The 20,510-nt window shown below is 38.7% G+C and overlaps 1 protein-coding gene and 1 long non-coding RNA gene across 4 annotated transcripts in view; both read left to right on the top strand.

Annotated features, from left to right (window-relative positions):
• LOC117316702 (dyslexia-associated protein KIAA0319-like protein) overlaps positions 1 to 5,573 on the top strand; it is a 63,853-nt gene extending 58,280 nt beyond the window's left edge. Inside the window, exon 28 of one of the 3 annotated variants that reach the window (XM_033871448.1) lies at positions 4,864 to 5,573. In XM_033871448.1, coding sequence (XP_033727339.1) covers positions 4,864 to 5,018 — 155 coding nt within the window. In that variant the 3' untranslated portion in view covers positions 5,019 to 5,573. Of the gene's footprint in view, positions 1 to 2,058; positions 2,262 to 4,863 lie in introns of those variants that run through there. The other 2 variants (XM_033871450.1, XM_033871451.1) reach the window with 2 other exon arrangements.
• Positions 5,574 to 10,131: 4,558 nt separating this feature from the next.
• Positions 10,132 to 17,795, top strand: LOC117316128. Its single transcript, XR_004529827.1, has 2 exons — positions 10,132 to 14,251; positions 14,378 to 17,795. It is a non-coding gene; the product is annotated as an uncharacterized LOC117316128 (long non-coding RNA).
• Positions 17,796 to 20,510: the final 2,715 nt, after the last annotated feature.

Genomic DNA, 20,510 nt, shown 5'->3' with positions numbered 1-20,510 from the left:
CTGGTGTAAGGGAGGGTGATGTCCCCTTGTTACTGGTGTAAGGGAGGGTGATGTCCCCTTGTTACTGGTGTAAGGCAGAGTAATGTCCCCTTGTTACTGGTGTAAGGGAGGGTGATGTCCCCTTGTTACTGGTGTAAGACCGGGTGATGTTTCCTTGTTACTGGTGTAAGGGAGGGCGATGTCCCCTTGTTACTGGTGTAAGACCGGGTGATGTTTCCTTGTTACTGGTGTAAGGGAGGGCGATGTCCCCTTGTTACTGGTGTAAGGGAGGGCGATGTCCCCTTGTTACTGATGTAAGGGAGGGTGATGTCCCCTTGTTACTGATGTAAGGCAGAGTGATGTCCCCTTGTTACTGGTGTAAGGGAGGGTGATGTCCCCTTGTTACTGGTGTAAGACCGGGTGATGTTTCCTTGTTACTGGTGTAAGGGAGGGCGATGTCCCCTTGTTACTGGTGTAAGGGAGGGCGATGTCCCCTTGTTACTGGTGTAAGGGAGGGTGATGTCCCCTTGTTACTGGTGTAAGACCGGGTGATGTTTCCTTGTTACTGGTGTAAGACCGGGTGATGTTTCCTTGTTACTGGTGTAAGGGAGGGCGATGTCCCCTTGTTACTGGTGTAAGGGAGGGCGATGTCCCCTTGTTACTGATGTAAGGGAGGGTGATGTCCCCTTGTTACTGATGTAAGGCAGAGTGATGTCCCCTTGTTACTGGTGTAAGGGAGGGTGATGTCCCCTTGTTACTGAAGTAAGGGAGGGTGATGTCCCTTTGTTACTGAAGTAAGACAGGGTGATGTCCCTTTGTTACTGAAGTAAGGCAGAGTGATGTGCCCTTGTTACTGAAGTAAGGGAGGGCAATGTCCCCTTGTTACTGAAGTAAGGGAGGGCAATGTCCCCTTGTTACTGATGTAAGGGAGGGTGATGTCCCCTTGTTACTGGTGTAAGGCAGAGTAATGTCCCCTTGTTACTGGTGTAAGGGAGGGTGATGTCCCCTTGTTACTGAAGTAAGGGAGGGCGATGTCCGCTTGTTACTGGTGTAAGGGAGGGTGATGTCCCCTTATTGCTGATGTAAGGGAGGGCGATGTCCCCTTGTTACTGGTGTAAGGGAGGGCGATGTCCCCTTGTTACTGATGTAAGGGAGGGTGATGTCCCCTTGTTACTGATGTAAGGCAGAGTGATGTCCCCTTGTTACTGGTGTAAGGGAGGGTGATGTCCCCTTGTTACTGAAGTAAGGGAGGGTGATGTCCCTTTGTTACTGAAGTAAGACAGGGTGATGTCCCTTTGTTACTGAAGTAAGGCAGAGTGATGTGCCCTTGTTACTGAAGTAAGGGAGGGCAATGTCCCCTTGTTACTGTAGTAAGGGAGGGCAATGTCCCCTTGTTACTGATGTAAGGGAGGGTGATGTCCCCTTGTTACTGGTGTAAGGCAGAGTAATGTCCCCTTGTTACTGGTGTAAGGGAGGGTGATGTCCCCTTGTTACTGAAGTAAGGGAGGGCGATGTCCGCTTGTTACTGGTGTAAGGGAGGGTGATGTCCCCTTATTGCTGATGTAAGGGAGGGCGATGTTCCCTTGTTACTGATGTAAGGGAGGGCGATGTCCCCTTGTTACTGATGTAAGGGAGGGTGATGTCCCCTTATTGGAGGCAAGAGTCCCCTTGTAAAACAGGGTGATGTCCCTTTGTTTATGAAATAAGGGAGGGTGATGTCCCCTTGTTACTGGTGTAAGGGAGGGCAATGTCCCCTTGTTACTGATGTAAGGGAGGGCGATGTCCCCTTGTTACTGGTGTAAGGCAGAGTGATGTCCCCTTGTTACTGGTGTAAGGCAGAGTGATGTCCCCTTGTTACTGGTGTAAGGCAGAGTGATGTCCCCTTGTTACTGGTGTAAGGCAGAGTGATGTCCCCTTGTTACTGGTGTAAGGTAGGGTGATGTCCCCTTGTTACTGGTGTAAGGCAGGGTGAAGTCCCTTTGTTACTGAAGTAAGGCAGAGTAATTTCCCCTTATTGGAGGCAAGAGCATCAAAGAGAACATAAAACTCCTTTAATTCATCATCAATTTGTTTCTGCAGCCGATAAATACAGAGTTAAAAAAAAAACTTTTGTGAGGTGAGTATTTAGTTGTGAGGGTTGTCAAGCATGTTCGGGCTTTTGTATTAAAAAACCTTCCTGACCCCAGGACTCCAAAATAGATCACTTCTATCCATGGTTGGATTACCTTCCTATTACTTCCTTGTAATTTATGAAATAAATTCTAAAGGAGGTACCCCTTAACAAAACCTGGAGTCCTGGGGTGGGATGGATATTTTATTGGTACAAAGATTGTGGGTTATCTCCCTTGATGTTTGTAATCTCATCAAAATGTGTTCAATGATCAGTGATACATTATTGTATAACTATTTGTTCCATGTATCTTTGAATACAAACTCCTGCCTCACGAACAGTTCATTAAAACACCAGGCTTACACACATATCACAGTTTCCATCATGGGAGAAATGACCCACATTCAAAAATAGTTCAAGCTGCAGAAAAAAGTATATTAATGAAGAAATACATTTTACAAATTAATGCAATTTTTTTTCAAAACCATATGTTTACACTGCCCTTTCTTTGGAAATATATACAAGTGATTAAAATTTGAACAGTAAACAAGTTTGACTGAATTTTATGTCTTTCTGGTGAAAATGAGTGAATCTGCCTTATCGAAATAGATGTGATTGACAAATATGGAACACTTAGTCCTATACAAAAGCTATATATAAGGAACATTACACATTTACAAACCTCTACAGTACATACCGTATGTAATCTTATAAGTGCACTTGCCCATATAAGCACACCCCATCTATTTTCAAGAAAAGAGGATGTGTTTGTTAATTGAAACATATAAAAAGCTACTTACCTCATTGATTTGCCAATATTATCTCCAGTGATTTAACCAAAGACTCTGGTTATTTACACTTCATTAAGATAATAATGTTAATTCTAAAAAAAAATAAATTTTTCCAAACAAATTGCACACAGAAATGTTTTCTCCTGTTTTAATTGAGTGCACTCCTTTTGTGTTTTTGTAAGTGGTTCACTTATAAGGTTAAATACGGTATTTATAATTGATTACAGACATCTGATGCATGCACTCATATAATGGACATTTCAGAAACACAGAGCACAACATGATAAGCTGTTCATTTATGGGTAACGTTTTTGATACTTGACACTTGATTGTGTATACAGATATTACAATGATGGCAAATCCTTTTGTCACAAGTTTGGCTATAACATTTCTATTACACCAGAGACCTCCATCAGGTATATGCTTTGGGCTACACATATGTGAAGTATATTTATTACAGAAGGCTAAGCTAAACAGTCTGTTTATTACTTGATTACATTTCTGTTAAATACAAATTCCGCAAAAGACAACAAATTTTATTGGTCAATCAATTAGAAAATAAAACACTTCATTAATTTTTTTAGCCAACCATCAACAGATGGTGGTTTCTTCAAATCGACCTGCATCTGTGGTCCATCCATTTGTCCTTCCATAAACAATTCTTGTTATCACTATTTATCAGAAATTACTGAAGGGATCTTACTCAAATTTTATATGTAGGTTTGCCTTGGTCCATAGTTGTGCATATTACATTTTAAGGACCGATCGAAAAACAACATGGCCGACAGGCAGTCATCTTGGATTTTGACAATTGAGGATTGTTATCGCTAGTTCTCAGAAAGTTCTGAAGGGATCTTTCTCAAATTTCATATGTAGGTTCCACTTGATCCCTAGTTGTGCATATTGCATTTTGGGGTTGATTGGAAAACAATATCGCCGACAGGCGGACATCTAGGATTTTGGCAATTGAAGTTTGTTACAGATAGTTCTCAGAACGTACTAAAGGGATCTTTCCCAAATTTCACATGCAAGTTCCCCTTGGTCTCAGGTTGTGCATATTGTATTTTGGGACCGATCAGAAAACAACATGGCTGACAGGTGGACATCTTGGATTTTGGCAATTGAAGTTTGTTATTGCTTGTTCTCTAATTTCATATGTAGATTCCCCTTCATCCCTAGTTATGCATATTCCTGTATAGAACCAACCTGACCACAACATGGCCAACAGACAACCATCTGGAATTTTGACAATTAAAACTGCATTGTTAAAACAATTTCCTAAGAGTATTAAATGGCCATAATGGGTCTTTCACAAATTTGAGGGGCCTCTAATGGTCTCAGTTGAGCATGCAAGTCTGATTGAAAGAACTTAATGGATGACAAAGAGTATGGGCATCTTGTATTTTGACAATTGCAGGTTGTTCCTGTTATATAGTGTTATATAAAGTTATTAAATGTTTTGAAAGAGTGAAAGAAGGGAAAAGAAGAGAAAAGATCATTTTTTCATTTGACTGATATATATTGGATCATTCCATAGTGGGCACCAAGATCCCTTTGGGATCTCGTTTTTTTTATTTATGTATTTCATTATGATACATGTACAATATTTATAATGAAGGTTTAATTTATAAAATAACATTACATGTATCTAAGATGGTCTATATGTCAAATCATTATGTATAAAAAGGCTGCTTTATATTTAGGTCTTACAGTAACTATGCATTCCAAAATGTCATATCTTTATTTTTGATTTCATTATTTGTGGAGCCATTTTCACACTTAAGCATTCTCCATACTCTCAAACCATCTTCATACCACAATGAGTGAAGCATAAAATAAAAATGATGTGAATTTTACAAAAACTCATTACACAACTACTAATTTTACAAATACTGAACTAACCTTTAGAGTAGAGCACAAATTTAAGAGTTGGTGCCAAATGATGATCAGATCTGGAACATTTTTTTCTATTTTTCTTTGCAGGAAAAATCCAAAACAGCAGTGTGATGATATCTGAGTCAGACTTTACTAGTGATGAAGAAACTTTATTTGTGAATCATAAAAAGACAAATGGGTTTGTGCAGAAACCACTAAATGGTATTTCTAAACAACATTTAAAGACAAAGTTAAAAACCTGAAACAAGGCAGTGAATCACTCTACATTATAATCATACCTGGGTAGTTAAAATTCATTGTGACCTGAGACTATTCCGGACTGATGAAACCTTGTGATCTTCAGAGGACAGAAAAATTATTATCTATTATGAAATCTACTACCATTCCTGTCTACAAAACTTTTCCTGAGAGAGCGCTGACATTCCAGGATATCAAAGTGAGGGTGGTCACACACAAATTTCCAGTTGAAGTAAATCCTCATTTTGTACCAGCAGGAAGCCCATGCCAGTTGATCTCATTCCAGAATATAAAGGCTCCTGGGATTCCTGGCTGGTATTAAAGTGTTCTCAAATACATTGTACTGTGGTCTTATCTGAGATTTCCCACGTGAAGTGGATGGCTGGAGATTTTCTGTCATAACCAATGTTTTATTTAGGTGCGGCTCATACATTGATCTTAAATTTATTCACCATGAAATGTTGGGTAGGATCATACACCATGACTTGTCGGGTAGGATCATACACCATGACTTGTCGGGTAGGATCATACACCATGACTTGTTGGGTAGGATCATACACCATGACTTGTTGGGTAGGATCATACACCATGACTTGTTGGGTAGGATCATACACCATGACTTGTTGGGTAGGATCATACACCATGACTTGTCGGGTAGGATCATACACCATGACTTGTTGGGTAGGATCATACACCATGAGTTGTCGGGTAGGATCATACGCCATGACTTGTTGGGTAGGATCATACACCATGACTTGTTGGGTAGGATCATACACCATGACTTGTTGGGTAGGATCATACACCATGGCTTGTCGGGTAGGATCATACGCCATGACTTGTTGGGTAGGATCATACACCATGACTTGTCGGGTAGGATCATACATCATGACATGTCGGGTAGGATCATACACCATGACTTGTTGGGTAGGATCATACACCATGGCTTGTCGGGTAGGATCATACGCCATGACTTGTTGGGTAGGATCATACACCATGACTTGTCGGGTAGGATCATACATCATGACATGTCGGGTAGGATCATACACCATGACTTGTTGGGTAGGATCATACACCATGACTTGTCGGGTAGGATCATACACCATGACTTGTCGGGTAGGATCATACACCATGACTTGTCGGGTAGGATCATACACCATGACTTGTCGGGTAGGATCATACACCATGACTTGTTGGGTAGGATCATACACCATGACTTGTTGGGTAGGATCATACACCATGACTTGTCGGGTAGGATCATACACCATGACTTGTGGGTAGGATCATACACCATGACTTGTCGGGTAGGATCATACACCATGACTTGTTGGGTAGGATCATACACCATGACTTGTCGGGTAGGATCATACACCATGACTTGTTGGGTAGGATCATACACCATGACTTGTCGGGTAGGATCATACACCATGACTTGTCGGGTAGGATCATACACCATGACTTGTCGGGTAGGATCATACACCATGACTTGTCGGGTAGGATCATACACCATGACTTGTCGGGTAGGATCATACACCATGACTTGTTGGGTAGGATCATACACCATGACTTGTCGGGTAGGATCATACACCATGACTTGTCGGGTAGGATCATACACCATGACTTGTCGGGTAGGATCATACACCATGACTTGTCGGGTAGGATCATACACCATGACTTGTTGGGTAGGATCATACACCATGACTTGTCTGGTAGGATCATACACCATGACTTGTCGGGTAGGATCATACACCATGACTTGTCGGGTAGGATCATACACCATGACTTGTCGGGTAGGATCATACACCATGACTTGTCGGGTAGGATCATACACCATGACTTGTCGGGTAGGATCATACACCATGACTTGTTGGGTAGGATCATACACCATGACTTGTCGGGTAGGATCATACACCATGACTTGTTGGGTAGGATCATACACCATGACTTGTTGGGTAGGATCATACACCATGACTTGTCGGGTAGGATCATACACCATGACTTGTCGGGTAGGATCATACACCATGACTTGTCGGGTAGGATCATACACCATGACTTGTTGGGTAGGATCATACACCATGACTTGTCGGGTAGGATCATACACCATGACTTGTCGGGTAGGATCATACACCATGACTTGTCGGGTAGGATCATACACCATGACTTGTTGGGTAGGATCATACACCATGACTTGTTGGGTAGGATCATACACCATGACTTGTCGGGTAGGATCATACACCATGACTTGTTGGGTAGGATCATACACCATGACTTGTCGGGTAGGATCATACACCATGACTTGTTGGGTAGGATCATACACCATGACTTGTTGGGTAGGATCATACACCATGACTTGTCGGGTAGGATCATACACCATGACTTGTCGGGTAGGATCATACATCATGACTTGTTGGGTAGGATCATACACCATGACTTGTCGGGTAGGATCATACACCATGACTTGTTGGGTAGGATCATACACCATGACTTGTCGGGTAGGATCATACACCATGACTTGTCGGGTAGGATCATACACCATGACTTGTCGGGTAGGATCATACACCATGACTTGTCGGGTAGGATCATACACCATGACTTGTCGGGTAGGATCATACACCATGACTTGTTGGGTAGGATCATACACCATGACTTGTTGGGTAGGATCATACACCATGACTTGTTGGGTAGGATCATACACCATGACTTGTCGGGTAGGATCATACACCATGACTTGTCGGGTAGGATCATACACCGTGACTTGTCGGGTAGGATCATACACCATGACTTGTCGGGTAGGATCATACACCATGACTTGTCGGGTAGGATCATACACCATGACTTGTCGGGTAGGATCATACACCATGACTTGTCGGGTAGGATCATACACCATGACTTGTCGGGTAGGATCATACATCATGACTTGTCGGGTAGGATCATACATCATGACTTGTTGGGTAGGATCATACACCATGACTTGTCGGGTAGGATCATACGCCATGACTTGTTGGGTAGGATCATACACCATGACTTGTCGGGTAGGATCATACACCATGACTTGTTGGGTAGGATCATACACCATGACTTGTCGGGTAGGATCATACACCATGGCTTGTCGGGTAGGATCATACACCATGACTTGTCGGGTAGGATCATACACCATGACTTGTCGGGTAGGATCATACACCATGACTTGTCGGGTAGGATCATACACCATGACTTGTCGGGTAGGATCATACACCATGACTTGTTGGGTAGGATCATACACCATGACTTGTCGGGTAGGATCATACACCATGACTTGTCGGGTAGGATCATACACCATGACTTGTCGGGTAGGATCATACACCATGACTTGTCGGGTAGGATCATACACCATGACTTGTCGGGTAGGATCATACACCATGACTTGTCGGGTAGGATCATACACCATGACTTGTCGGGTAGGATCATACACCATGACTTGTCGGGTAGGATCATACACCATGACTTGTTGGGTAGGATCATACATCATGACTTGTGGGGTAGGATCATACACCATGACTTGTCGGGTAGGATCATACACCATGACTTGTCGGGTAGGATCATACACCATGACTTGTCGGGTAGGATCATACACCATGACTTGTTGGGTAGGATCATACACCATGACTTGTCGGGTAGGATCATACACCATGACTTGTTGGGTAGGATCATACACCATGACTTGTTGGGTAGGATCATACACCATGACTTGTCGGGTAGGATCATACACCATGACTTGTTGGGTAGGATCATACACCATGACTTGTTGGGTAGGATCATACACCATGACTTGTTGGGTAGGATCATACACCATGACTTGTTGGGTAGGATCATACACCATGACTTGTCGGGTAGGATCATACACCATGACTTGTTGGGTAGGATCATACACCATGACTTGTCGGGTAGGATCATACACCATGACTTGTTGGGTAGGATCATACACCATGACTTGTTGGGTAGGATCATACACCATGACTTGTTGGGTAGGATCATACACCATGACTTGTCGGGTAGGATCATACACCATGACTTGTCGGGTAGGATCATACACCATGACTTGTTGGGTAGGATCATACCATGACTTGTCGGGTAGGATCATACACCATGACTTGTGTTGGGTAGGATCATACACCATGACTTGTCGGGTAGGATCATACACCATGACTTGTCGGGTAGGATCATACACCATGACTTGTTGGGTAGGATCATACACCATGGCTTGTCGGGTAGGATCATACACCATGACTTGTTCGGGTAGGATCATACACCATGACTTGTCGGGTAGGATCATACACCATGACTTGTCGGGTAGGATCATACACCATGACTTGTCGGGTAGGATCATACACCATGACTTGTTGGGTAGGATCATACACCATGACTTGTTGGGTAGGATCATACACCATGACTTGTCGGGTAGGATCATACACCATGACTTGTCGGGTAGGATCATACACCATGACTTGTTGGGTAGGATCATACACCATGACTTGTCGGGTAGGATCATACACCATGACTTGTTGGGTAGGATCATACACCATGACTTGTTGGGTAGGATCATACACCATGACTTGTCGGGTAGGATCATGACTTGTGGGTAGGATCATACACCATGACTTGTGGTAGGATCATACCATGATTGTTGGGTAGGATCATACACCATGACTTGTCGGAAGGATCATACACCATGACTTGTGGGTAGGATCATACACCATGACTGTGGGTAGATCAACACCAGTATTGTGGGGATATACACATGAATGTTGTAAGAGATTACACCATGATTCGGTAGATCATACACATGATGTCGGTTGATCAGTGCTGGGAGGATCAAACTGTGTGGTAGACTCATGACCATGAGACTTGTCGGTAGTTGACACCATGATTGTGTTCATGTGGGAGGTCATACACATGACTGTCAAATACAGCTGCGTGTAGGATATTACACCATGACATTTTTGGATAACACAATTTTATAACACATGATTGTGGGTAGGTATAAATGATGTCGGTAATCATACACATGTCTTCTGGAATCAATCCTGACTGTGTAGTCATAACCTGACTTGTGGGTAGGAAACACCTGATTTCAGGATCAAAATCTCGTACTGCGTTGAAATGGCATATTGTTTTTATTTCTTTGTTGCCTGAACTGGTATTATGTAACTTGTGTAGTGATCTCCATGGTAACATAGAGTGTAGTGTCTTGACAACCATATTATTCATGTGTATGAAGAAGTCTGTGGTACACTGTAAATGCTGTATTTATTCTAATGTATTACAATGTATCTACAAAGATTTAATGAGAATTGTGGAGTGGAGAATTTGTTAGAAAGGAGGTAATTTTATGAGACTAAATACAGAATTTTATTATCACCATTATTTTACCTATATGTTACCTATAGTATTAATTCTAATTGTACAAAGCGGTAATTTATAGTGGTAAAAATCTATGGAATCATATCAGACAGATTGTGATTATGTCAAATTTGTATTAATACAGTTTAAAATCCACTCAATATCTCATAACCAAGAAATCCCAGTTTGTGGTTTACTCTGTGTAGGGCAACTGTACCTTCAAGAAATCCGTGCTCATTGTTAATACAGGTATACACCTGTCATCATGTGACAAAAGTATTGTTTTAAGATAGAAGTGAAATGAAGATGACACCTTCTGAATCATAACGAGAGATGTGTTTCAGTGGCTGGAGAAAACTTTGGTCACTTCTGACCTTAGACCTTCAGATCTGGTGACTTCATGTTGTGTTCATGCTGTAGTACCATATTTACCCTCAAATAAGCCCCTGTCTAGAATTTAGCCCCCTCTTCATTTTTGCGTAACCATCAATTTTAAAATGAATTAAATGTAAGGTAAAAGTGGTTCACATATAAGTCTTCCTGAAACTTTAATGCTAAACTTTTATAACCGTGCATGTAGGGAGGAGACTTATTTCAGGATAAATTCTGTACTACGTACCTATAATCCTCACACCTAGCGGCCACATTGTCTTATTCTTCAAAATATTCCATCCAATATATTCTGTCAGGTAAACATGTCATTAGAGTAAGTGTTGTGTTCACATGTACATACAGAAATAAGTAATTAAATCTATTTATTTTGTCAGAGATGTTGAAATTGATTCCGTTATCATTTAGAAATCCATTCTGATAGTAAATTCTGTGTATGTAATATATATGTTAACAGTCAGTGTGATTTATGTTTCTGTGTTTGAAATATTAATTAAAACTCAAAATCCGCAACATTTAAAAAAAACAAAAAAAAAAACAGCAGTAATTTGGACAACTACAAATATTCTACCTATTACAAGCTTTTGTTTTATGGGTAATAATCGATATCAACATATGAGTCTTTTCTTCGTTTTGAAGTAATTTTGGTGCCATTTTGTTTTCTTGCAATGAGGGAGAATGTGAGATATGAATTCAGTAAATTGAAATGTTAATAGATTGACAGTAATACATGAATTCTTCAACTTCACCATTTTCAAAAGTTTCTCAATTATTAGTTCAGTATATGAGGAAATATTTACACCAATGTGCATCTAAGATGGCCATCACAGTCTCGATCTAATTAGAATTAGACTTGTAATTTCCATTCCTCTACGATACTCTATGATACTCTACGATACACTGCAATCCCTATACAAGATCTTGTATTGCAGTGTATCGTAGAAGAGCAGAAATTACAAGTCTAATTTTAATTAGATTGTCACAGTCCCTGATTGGTTGATATTTATTGATGGTCTGATTTTGTATGTACATTTTAGATGTACATTGTATTACCACATGGGACTTACATACATTTACTGCGTGCAGGGTTAGTTGGGGGACTTGTGCAGGGTGATATTATTCGTTTAAGAATGCCTTATCACGGGACACAAATATAACTTTGTTGAAAATAATTTCAGGAAACATCTTTTTAAGCATGGCTATTTACTGTATAAAAACTAGAAAATTTAATCATGGTCAAAGCTGTTTACAGGGTCAAGTTGACACTTAATTGTTAGCAATTTAAGAAGTTAAAATACTACTTCTCAGAAATCCAGAGTCAAGACATCTCAGATAGATGATTCATGTAACTCTTTCATCCCCAGAGTCACATCTAATTTGGGGATTAAAAAACGTCTACTGAAAACCCTGTATAATCAATTTTTCACTTATCTAAACACCTTTGGTTATGGCAGTAGAGTTTGTATTTTCTCTTCGCTACAGAGGGCAGGCTTTTTTATTCCATTCTTCACAACAACCAGGGTATGACTGTGTTGAATTTTAGAAAAAGAAACTAGAGAATATAGAAAATTAAAAAAAACAGGATTGATTTAAAATAAAAAATGTTATCGGTAGTATTATATTGTGAAAGATGACCAATTATGCTGTAAAATTAATCGCGGTGAAATAATTCCAATCACAGTTACGGTAGGCCAAATAAGTTGGTTAACAGTGTAATGCAATATCTGGTAAGTTGATAATGGAAAGTGTAGGCTACGATCAAGCAGTATGTATATACATGTAGTCTGTATGAGCTTGACCATAAGTAGGCACCTGGCTGGATATCAGGTGCGGAGTGAGCTATTACAAACACCTAGCCTAGAAAAGACAGGTTGTCACATATACTCACAAAATACAAGTAACGATTAATTCTGTTGAATAGAAAAATTAAGGCATTGGTAAAACTATCATAAGTAGAGTCACACACCAAAATTGATTCTCTACAATTGATTTAACACCGTATAACATTTCCTGCTACTTTTGGAGATATATATACACTATAAGCTTTCCCTTAGCATCAGGATTTGAAAGCAAGACCTAATTCTAAACTTTTTATTTTTATTTCTACACAATAAGAATGATGTTATGTTGTTATTTAATGATATGTATATATCGGGTAAAAACACAGTTATGGGTACTTTGTTTCATTTACATTTTACATTAACATTTTTATATAAATCGGTGGTACAATATTATGTGAATTTTCAGTCTCATATTTGAAATACAGCTGGCTATTATTCAGCATGTCACCAAATGGGTATTTTTGGCTTTATTTTTTTAATTTAAAATCTAATAAATCTGTTTCTGCAATTTGGTGATTGTCATCATACTACTGATAATGAAATATTCGTCAAAGTTTCTGATGAAAAAACATCATTATTAGTTTTCACAAAATCACTTGATCTAAGAGTTTTGTGCTTGTGTGTTTAATAAAATGCAAAAAAAAAAAAAATCATAATCAAGTCAATCAGATCATAGCAACAGCATGGTTCCATCTCCATTGGGCAGATGTCATAGTTATACATGTGAGTTATTAGAACATTATAAATTTATCATATATTTCCATAAAACTAAATCGCCTGTATATGTACGTGATGTATATTTTGAAATGTGGTTAGTATTTAATTTATGCAAGACTGAATTTGGTTGTTATGTGTTCAGTAGTTCCCCTGTACAGGGGTCAGTTCCTGTTATAAGAGAATCATTTCATTCTCTTTAATACCCGGTACTAACTTTCATAGCTGTAATACAAATGATGCTTTTGTAAGAATCTAAATTCAAGAAAGCAACTATCACTGACACTATCTATGTTTTGTTTCATTCAGGAGTTCCTTATCTTATAACATCAAATAGACTTACAATAAATTCTCAATATTGCAATACATTTTGTGAGAAATACTCTATGTATATTGGGCAATATCAAATGAGTGTTGTAAAATTTTGTACGTTTTCATTTGGTTGTATAATTATCTGATGGATAGATGCAATATCAACTCTGATTGGTTGGTGGATATAGAATTAATTTGATTTGATTGGTTGACATGTTCGATTAAGATTGGTTAAAACTTTATTTCTTTAGTTGACTATATTCAATTCTGAGTGTGTGTAGGTGTAATATTTATTTGATAAGTTGACTTGAGTTGTACTCTTGATTGGTTGGTAGGTATACTATCTGATTGGTTGACTGAGTTATACTCTGATTGGTTGGTAGGTATACTATCCGATTGGTTGACTGAGTTATACTCTGATTGGTTGACTAAGTTATACTCTGATTGGTTGGTAGGTATACTATCTGATTGGTTGACTAAGTTACACTCTGATTGGTTGGTAGGTACATGTATACTATCTGATTGGTTGACTGAGTTATACTCTGATTGGTTGGTAGGTATAATATCTGATTGGTTGACTGAGTTATACTCTGATTGGTTGGTAGGTACATATATACTATCTGATTGGTTGACTGAGTTATACTCTAATTGGTTGTTAGGTATACCATCTGATTGGTTGACTGAGTTATACTCTGATTGGTTGACTGAATTATACTCTGATTGGTTGTTAGGTATACCATCTGATTGGTTGACTGAGTTATACTCTGATTGGTTGTTAGGTATACCATCTGATTGGTTGACTGAGTTATACTCTGATTGGTTGGTAGGTATACCATCTGATTGGTTGACTGAGTTATACTCTGATTGGTTGATAGGTATACCATCTGATTGGTTGACTGAGTTATACTCTGGTTGTTAGGTATACTATCTGATTGGTTGACTGAGTTATACTCTGATTGGTTGATAGAAGATTTATCTTATTTGTTGACATGTTCAATTCAGATTCGATTTGGTTAAAAGTTTATTTCATTAGTTGACTCGTTCAACTCTCATTGGTTGGTTTTTTGGTAAGTTGGTTGATTAATAGGTTTGATATTTACCTGACTGGTAGAAATACAATTTAAATGATTGGTTGGTAGATATATGATTTAAATTATTGATTGCCAAAGTTTAATTCTGATTCGCTGCAGGTACATTTGTTAAGTATTTATCCGTTTGGTTGACTAAGTTCTACTGTGTATGTAGGTATTATCAGGTATAAACTTTCCTGTCAGTGTGTTTATATTCATGCTGTAACAGTTAGTGATTTTATTATCATAACAATTAATATTTCTTTCTTTTTGTCTTGTAATGAAAACAAACTTTCATTCATAAGAATTCTTAGTCACACAGTCCAGATTTCAATATACTGGAGTTGACCTATACAGGGTGGTTAGAGTGCAATATGTTGTAGTGTAATACAGTTATACGAGATATTCTGTCAACACAAACATCACTACTGTAACAGTAGTATTTTGAATATTAGAATCATTAATTAGTAACTCTAGTTTGGAGGGAGATTCCTTATTGTCTACCCTAAATTATCAGACATTAATTATCAGGAAAACTTCCTAATTATCTAAAATTTCAAACTGGGTTTGAAATTTCAGACATTCACTTTCACCCCATGTGGAAATTTTTAAAAGTCAGAAAGTATGTTATGGTATCTTTATAAATTGTTGTCTTGTCTCCCTTGGTTTGATTGTATTTAATACACTACCACATTCACAGCGGTATATCAATTAGGAGTCACTTTATTTTGAAATGCTAAGAGTTTAGGTATATTTATTTTGTCATGTACTGATCAAACTGGCAAATGTTACTTTCATCTACACTATAACACCCCATCATGCTTGTAAAAACTCAATGTCAAAATATTTTAAACATCTGTCTTATTAAATTAGTGTAACTTAACATACAAATAGTGCATATGAAATGAATGAGATTAAAATTATAGATGGCACATGGAAGATGATGCTTGGTAGCCTGTATACACTGGCACTGCATAATAGCTAATTGATCTAACTCAATGAAACATTTTAAAACAGATCAATATACTTGTATGCTTCTTCTATCATAACATTGTATGTACGTGACAAAAATATCCTATATGTACCTATATTGTCAAGCACATGCCAGGTGTACTCAGTTGAAAAATATATTGTTTCATTCTTACAATTTATGTAGTAAAATTATCATTATTACAGTTTAGATTTAGTTCAAATCTACATAGTGATAAATTAATACATTTGAGATAGTATTGCCAGGGGCAATGAACAATCTGTAATATGTGAGGAAACTCATACAATATGAAGGTGTGTACAATTAGATTGTAAGGAACTAAGATTGTAAGGAACTATCCTTTTATGTTGAAATGCAAATCTACAAATGACTAGTGTTAAATATATGTAAAACGAAAGTATAGCCATACTGTGTTAAATATATGTAAAGTGAAAATAGTACTATTTACATAGTGTGCTCAAGATTACTAAAGTAACTAAATGTGTATATATATACATGTCATTGTGTATTTGTGTTGAAATTATGTACATGTAATTAGATAATAATATTAATTAGTTTATGAGACATAAAAGAATGTATGGTCCAAATGTGTTATCAGAAATTTGTTGTATTTTGATATAGTTCCAATCACCTTCCATCACCTTAAAGGTAACATGTACTGTATATTTGCAGTGTCCTTTTTAACTATGTTTTAAAGGTAAGGCACACATTTACAAATAATTTTACTTCTAATATGTTTGTTATTTTTTGTGAAGGTTAATAACTGAGAAACACAAGGACTGCATGCACATCAATTCCCAACCCACACTCCATATACATGTGTTATATTCAGTACATATATATGGTCTTAGGTTGGGAATTCATGCCAAGTCCCTGGGCTGGGAAATTATGTTGGTTCCATTAAACTCCATATTTTATATGATTTATCATAACCCGATATAATTTATTGTAGACTGATTTCATAAGAGTTGTTGTATTAGCCGTTAAAATGCTCCTATATGCAAGATAACATGTACATTTATGTAATTGTAAAAATCTGTTTGAACATAGGGAGACAATGAAGTCCTACAATATAAGAAGGGTTCATATTGTGATTTTAGATTGGATGTTAACATTCTTGTTAGTTGTTGAAGACTTTTGAGGTTCGACAAATAATAAAAATATAAATATCCGATGATAAACATTTATAAAAATCAGATATGAGCCTTTGAAATTTGATAATAGGACTAGGAGGGGATGTTAGATTACATGTGTTTCTGTCTCGTTGTCCGGTCCATTCCAATAGATATAAAGGTAAACTGTGATTTTGTACCTGGATTAGTTTTCTGACCACCTATTGCTGTTAGAGGATACAACAGTATTAATTCCCGTTAAGTCTATAAAGTTTCTTATCCATTCCAACTTACAAGCTAATTAAAGACTTTTGTAGAAATAGTAAATAGTGTGGAAAATGATATAGCAACAAGGTGATTATGTTAGGTATGTTCTAGTTCCTGTAACTTAAATCAGTTATCACACAATTTCAATAAAAGTTAGGTCTTTTTTGCAAACAATTCTTTAAAAAAAAGAACCCCCAAAGTAAACAACTTTTTGAAACTAGTGAACAAAGTGATGTCGTTTTATATGAAATTCGATTAAATTATCACACAGTTCTGGTTCAAAACTATCGATAGATATTAATTTTAATATGATCCAGATAGCCTAAGCTTCCTCTGGTCCGAAAACAAGATGCTGGACATTGAAGATATTTTTCTATAAATATTTCTATAAAAATGTCTAATATCTGGAGTTGGGGCCAGAGGAAACTTAGGATACACAACCAGGAAAGAGACACAAAAAACACCAAAGGACAGGAGAGCTTATGTTGTATACAGAATCATCAAATTTGTTTTAAGAATCAATTATACTATGATACAGTATAAGGTATTTAATTTATCTTACATCAGAGCAATGCTACACAGCTTTTGGTTCCGCGCAGTTAAAACAAAACTCATGTTCAGGCTTGAAATATATAAAAAGAACAAGTATGGTTGGTGGATTTGAGCAAATTATCACATCATTGTAAATAAATTTTATATTTACACAGGTTTTGTAGAATTGTGTTCTTTTTTGTAGCCTCTCAGTGAAAACTGGGACCTTTGGTTTGTTTGGTTTGGTTTGTTTTTGTTTAACGTCCTATTAACAGCCAGGGTCATTTAAGGACGTACCAGGTTTTAGAGGTGGAGGAAAGCCGGAGTACCCAGAGAAAAACCACCGACCTACAGTCAGTACCTGGCAACTGCCCCACGTATGTTTCAAACTCGCAGCCCAGAGATGGAGGGCTAGTGATAAAGTGTCGGGACACCTTAACCACTTGGCCACCGCGGCCCCCAACTCAATACAATATCAAAAACAGTATCCAGTGGTCTCTGGTCGGCCAAAAATCAATCATAGTAGATACATTTTATATGTGCTACTGTTAGTAATTATTAAGTAGCATCTAATAAAGGGGTAACCTACATTCATCTGTTCAACAATTACAAGCCAATGGCTTTCAAATGACAACATGCAACTCCAGTGATTCCAGTTACAGTGTATGGCTAATGTGCCGATCTGTCTGTACAAGAGATGCTATTTGAAACAAACTACCACAAAATTAACAGAGAATTCCTACTCAAAATTAAGAAAATTCCAACTCAAAATTAACAGAAAATTCCAACTCAAAATTAACAGAAAATTCCAACTCAAAATTAACAGAGAATTCTAACTCAAAATTGACACCATATGAGAACAATACAGAAACTACAGATTTGTATAATAAGATCATGTCCTCTGGTGGTATTTCTGATTGATCAAAATCACTCTTAATGCAAGCATTCCCATATGGAGAACTTGTGTGGCGATAACGGAACCACCAGGTATATCAACAACCACAGAACTAGGGTAGTGACAATGGAACCACCAGGTATATCAACAACCACAGAACTAGGGTAGTGACAACGGAACCACCATGTATATCAACAACCACAGAACTAGGGTAGTGACAACGGAACCACCAGGTATATCAACAACCACAGAACTAGGGTAGTCACAACGGAACCACCAGGTATATCAACAACCACAGAACTGGGGTAGTGACAACGGAACCACCGGGTATATCAACAACCACAGAACTGGGGTAGTGACAGCGGAACCACCGGGTATATCAACAACCACAGAACTAGGGTGGTGACAACGGAACCACCAGGTATATCAACAACCACAGAACTAGGGTGGTGACAACGGAACCACCAGGTATATCAACAACCACAGAACTGGGGTAGTGACAACGGAACCACCGGGTATATCAACAACCACAGAACTAGGGTAGTCACAACGGAACCACCGGGTATATCAACAACCACAGAACTCGGGTAGTGATCACGGAACCACCAGGTATATCAACAACCACAGAACTAGGGTAGTGACAACAAAACAATCAGGTATATCAACAACCACAGAACTAGGGTAGTGACAACGGAACCACCAGGTATATCAACAACCACAGAACTAGGGTAGTGACAACGGAACCACCAGGTATATCAACAACCACAGAACTAGGGTAGTGACAACAGAACCTCCGGGTATATCAACAACCACAGAACTAGGGTAGTGACAACAAAACAACCAGGTATATCAACAACCACAGAACTAGGGTAGTGATAATGGAACCACCAGGTATATCAACAACCACAGAACTAGGGTAATGACAACAGAACCACCAGGTATATCAACAACCACAGAACTAGGGTAGTCACAACGGAACCACCGGGTATATCAACAACCAAAGAACTAGGGTGGTGACAACGGAACCACCAGGTATATCAACAACCAAAGAACTAGGGTAGTGACAACAGAACAACCAGGTATATCAACAACCACAGAACTAGGGAAGTGACAACGGAACCTCCGGGTATATCAATAACCACAGAAATAGGGTAGTCACAACGGAACCACCGGGTATATCAACAACCACAGAACTAGGGTAGTCACAACGGAACCACCGGGTATATCAACAACCACAGAACTAGGGTGGTGACAACGGAACCACCAGGTATATCAACAACCACAGAACTCGGGTAGTGACAGCGGAACCACCGGGTATATCAACAACCACAGAACTAGGGTAGTCACAACGGAACCACCGGGTATATCAACAACCACAGAACTAGGGTAGTGACAACGGAACCACCAGGTATATCAACAACCACAGAACTAGGGTAGTGACAACAAAACAATCAGGTATATCAACAACCACAGAACTAGGGTAGTGACAACAAAACAACCAGGTATATCAACAACCACAGAACTAGGGTAGTGACAACGGAACCACCAGGTATATCAACAACCACAGAACTAGGGTGGTGACAACAAAACAATCAGGTATATCAACAACCACAGAACTAGGGTAGTGACAACGGAACCACCAGGTATATCAACAACTACAGAACTAGGGTAGTGATAACGGAACCACCAGGTATATCAACAACCACAGAACTAGGGTAGTGACAACAGAACCACCAGGTATATCAACAACTACAGAACTAGGGTAGTGATAACGGAACCACCAGGTATATCAACAACCACAGAACTAGGGTAGTGACAACAGAACCACCAGGTATATCAACAACCACAGAACTAGGGTAGTGACATTGGAACCACCGGGTATATCAACAACCACAGAACTAGGGTAGTGACAACGGAACCACCAGGTATATCAACAACCACAGAACTAGGGTAGTAACAACAGAACCACCGGGTATATCAACAACCACAGAACTAGGG

The sequence above is a fragment of the Pecten maximus genome, chromosome 18, assembly GCF_902652985.1.
Source record: "Pecten maximus chromosome 18, xPecMax1.1, whole genome shotgun sequence".
In the NCBI taxonomy this organism is placed as follows: Eukaryota; Metazoa; Mollusca; class Bivalvia; order Pectinida; family Pectinidae; genus Pecten; species Pecten maximus.
Note: the sequence above shows the minus strand (reverse complement) of the source record. Positions and strands in the feature narration are given on the sequence as shown.